Source organism: Quercus lobata, chromosome 12, assembly GCF_001633185.2.
Source record: "Quercus lobata isolate SW786 chromosome 12, ValleyOak3.0 Primary Assembly, whole genome shotgun sequence".
Lineage (NCBI taxonomy): Eukaryota > Viridiplantae > Streptophyta > Magnoliopsida > Fagales > Fagaceae > Quercus > Quercus lobata.
In genome coordinates, this window is record NC_044915.1 from 37794670 (window position 1) to 37798581 (window position 3912).

Here is a 3912-nt window from a genome sequence, read left to right on the forward strand (position 1 = left end):
GGCAAAGGTAAGCATCAACATCTCCGCTTCCCAAAAACTGGCACATTTGTGGCAGAATAATTTTTAATTTGGTTCTTTTGTTGCTACAGGCTGATATCCAAAATGTGAAGGATGCCATTTGTTCAGCTGTTGATGTTATGCAGGCTATGGCATCCTCAATCTGTTTATTATCATCAAAGGTATCTTTTTTTTAATCCCAAGTTGTTCTATTATTGTTCCATCTAACTTTTTTTTTTTTTTGAAGGGATTTAATATGCAGAAATTTGCGAACACTGTAGTTTTGTATCTTATAAATGGAGCATAAGCTTGTGCATTAGGTGGTTTGCAGGGTTGCGTTTGGTGAAAAGAGTAGCAGATCATTCTATAATGACAATTTCTATAAGCTAACTTTATAGAATATTTCATTTGTAACTTGAAATAGAAGGTTATAAAATGATCTGTTGCTTTCCAAGTAGTGGCATTAGTCATATGTCCATGGCCTTGGATGTGAGCCCAGATCATGTTGTCCATGGAATTGCCTTCATTTGTCGAGAGATAATTGATTTATTCCTGTCTTTTGGTCATCTTGGATTTTTGTATCAACAGAGGTTGAGGCCATTTTCTTCTGTGAGTGGATGCTATAACCCTTGAGGTCATATAGAGATGTTGACTTCCAATTAAAATCCTATTTCTTACTTTGTTGTGGGTGTTTCAACTTTTCTGCTTTTTCGTTAATGGAACCTCCACTTTCCTCTTCATAGACCTTCAGTCTTTCCCTTCCATTCCTTCCCTGCCCTGTGCCTCCCCCAACACACCCCCTCTTTTTTATCTCCTTGCCCCTGTGGGGAAGAAACAATGTTCTGAAATTACACTAGAAAATCCATCTTTTTATTATTTTAACTTGGTTATATCATTTTGATTTTACACTTCAAATAGGGACACCTCCTGGAGAGGTAACGGCCAAATTGGAGTTATTTTAATCCATATATGATGATCTATGTCAGTTTATGTTTTACCGGCCACATTATCTGCATGCTGTATATTGCTTTTATGCTCGCAACAAACTCACATATGCAAGTCATATGTTTTGCTCATGCATAAATATGATTTAATTATCATAGTGTATTTACTTATTTAAATCAATCAAAATTTCAGTATATATATATACACACATACACTCACTTTTACAACCATTGAAAACATGAACAAATTTAAGATGATGAAGTTAAAAAATACTGTCAATTTCTGTGTGTGTGGGTGCATACATTGTAACTGCTATTTTTGAGTAGTGTATGTATCTAGTGATGTCTGCAATTCACGAGCATGCTTGCATACATGCATTCACAGCTGTATTTTTTTATTTGCTCTGTCATGCACATGTATTTCAGTTTTAAATTTTTTTTGGTTTAAACCGTGCCCAATGCACCATGTTACCAAATTTAACAGTTGATCTTTGTCAACAGCATTCTCCCCATAAAAGTAACCTACATCATTCAATCTTTACAAGTTATTTGTGTCATGTCTGAGGTTAACTGATTACTTCTCTCCCATTATTAGCATTGGTCCTTGACTTGTTACAAAAATTAAGAAAAAATGCAAAAAACAACCTCTGCACTTGGGTCAAAACCAAACTAATCCCATGTAATTCTAATTTGAAATTATATACCCCTGAATTTGATAAATCCTCAGATCACTCCTGTTAGTGTAATGAATGGAAAATGCTACACATGCATTGCCTGTGATAGAAATTCAATAATAAAACATTTGTAATTAAAATTTAGTAAAAATTACTTTTGAAACTCTTTTTTTTTCTTTTTCTTTTTCTTTTTTCTGTTCCTTCATCAGTGGCGCTATGGCCCAATCACCAACAAACCCCTGTTGCATGGTACCAATGCTAACAACCATGTCCAAATCCTAGAATATATATAAAGAAAAAAAAAAAAAAAAAACTTAAAAACAGTTGACTAGATGGGTGCAAAACTGTTGGCGAGGTGGGTGAAATAAGTGACAGGGTGGGTCGGATTTGGATCCATGATCCAAATTCGTGGTTCTTAGGTTTATCCATTTTCACACTACTTTCTGATACAAATCCATGGTCCTCTGATTGCCATAAGTCCCCATTATTGTTGCACTTATAAAATCTGGAACTTTCTCTCTTTCTGAATAAAAGATCAGATCTTATTGAATCAGAAAATGAATGATACAAAAGCAACTGATCCCAAAACAATAAAGGTATTCTATATATACACGTCTCTAACATAACCAATTCCCTAAAATTCAGCAAACTTGTTTATTAACAATCCTAAACTATACAATGGTATTACAATATTTACATGACAGACCAATGGCTACAAGCCACGTGTATCATAATCTCCAAAGCTATGTATGAAAACTTCATGATAAGGCACAGCTTCAATGGTCTCTAGCACATCCTTACAAGCCCACTGATGCTCTGTATCTGATGCCTCTGCTTTGCAGTGTTTGTAACTGAAATTGTGTGCAAGTGGTGCTGCTCCACTCTTGCACTGCTGTCCTCCACTAGTCTCAGCAGATGCATCCTCAAGTATGGAGCAAAGGGCATTAGTTTTAACACCCCCCCTCAAGAGCAAGGCTCTTGTAGATTCTGGAAATTCAATGTTGGCAGCAAAGATGTTAATCAAACCCAATTTCTTGATCAATCTAACATAATTGTCTACACCCAAGGCCTTAGTGAAAACATCAGCTAGCTGATTTTTAGAAGCCACATGAAAAGTCTTAATTGTTCCATCTAAAACCCTGTTTCTAACAATGTGGCAGTCAGCTTCTATGTGCTTTGATCGTTCATGAAATACCGGGTTTGCAACTATGTGTAGTGCTGCCTGGTTATCACAGTATAATAGGACAGGTTTATCATGTTGCACATGCAAATCCTTCAACAGATATAACAGCCATGTGACTTCACATGTTGTGGTTGCCATGGATCTATACTCAGCCTCAGCTAAAGATCTTGAAACCATGGATTGTTTCTTTGATCTCCATGATATTAATGAGTCCCCAAGGAATACACAATACCCTGTAAGGGATTTTCTGGTATCTGGACAACCTGCCCAGTCAGCATCACAGTATGCTTTCAGCTGCAAGTCTGAATCACAAGGAAAAAATACCCCTTGACCTGGAGTTCCTTTTATATACTGTAATATCCTATTAGCAGCCTGCATGTGAGGAACTCTAGGCTGAGCTAGAAACTGACTTAACCTATTTACAGCATAGGTAATGTCAGGCCTACTCAAAGTCAAATACATCAACTTCCCTATAAGCCTCCTATATTGACTTGAATCTTTTAGAAGCTCTCCATTACCCTTTGATAGCTTAAGTTGCTGCTCCATGGGTGACTTCAATGGCTTACAACCCATCATTCCTGTTTCTTTTAGAATCTCAAGTGCAAACTTCCTTTGATTCAAGCTAATTCCCTTATCACTCCTTGCAATCTCAAGTCCCAAGAAATACTTGAGTGAACCTAAGTCTTTTATTCCAAACTTAGCATCCAGAACTGACTTTAAAACTGCCACACAGTTTGGATCATTTCCTGTAATCATCATGTCATCCACATACACAAGTAGTGCAGTAAACAAAGGACCCTTGGCAAACACAAATAATGAGTGATCGGCTTGGGATTGAACAAAACCAAGTTGCTGAATGGTTGAAGACAGCTTAGTGTACCATTGTCTAGAAGCTTGTTTTAACCCATAAAGTGACTTAACAAGCTTACAAACAGTAGGAGCAGTAGATGTAGATGGAGAATGAAAATTTGAAGTTGAAGACCCCCCTTACTGTGAAAACCAGGAGGCAGTGACATGTATACTTCTTCAAGAAAATCACCATGTAAGAAAGCATTGTTAATGTCCAATTGATGAAGGGGCCAAGATTTAGCAGCTGCCAGAGCAAGAACCACCC

General features: G+C 36.9%; 1 protein-coding gene across 1 annotated transcript; it reads right to left on the minus strand.

Annotated features, from left to right (window-relative positions):
- Positions 1-2233: 2233 nt before the first annotated feature.
- On the minus strand, positions 2234-3691 carry LOC115971899 (uncharacterized mitochondrial protein AtMg00810-like). The gene has a single exon (XM_031092000.1). It carries the CDS (start codon positions 3555-3557, stop codon positions 2328-2330), a length of 1230 nt encoding a protein of 409 aa, XP_030947860.1. The 5' UTR covers positions 3558-3691; the 3' UTR covers positions 2234-2327.
- Positions 3692-3912: the final 221 nt, after the last annotated feature.

Coding starts and splice junctions, on each gene's coding strand:
- LOC115971899 (XM_031092000.1), bottom strand. CDS start 3,557: ATGATGATTACAGGAAATGATCCAAACTGTGTGGCAGTTTTAAAGTCA.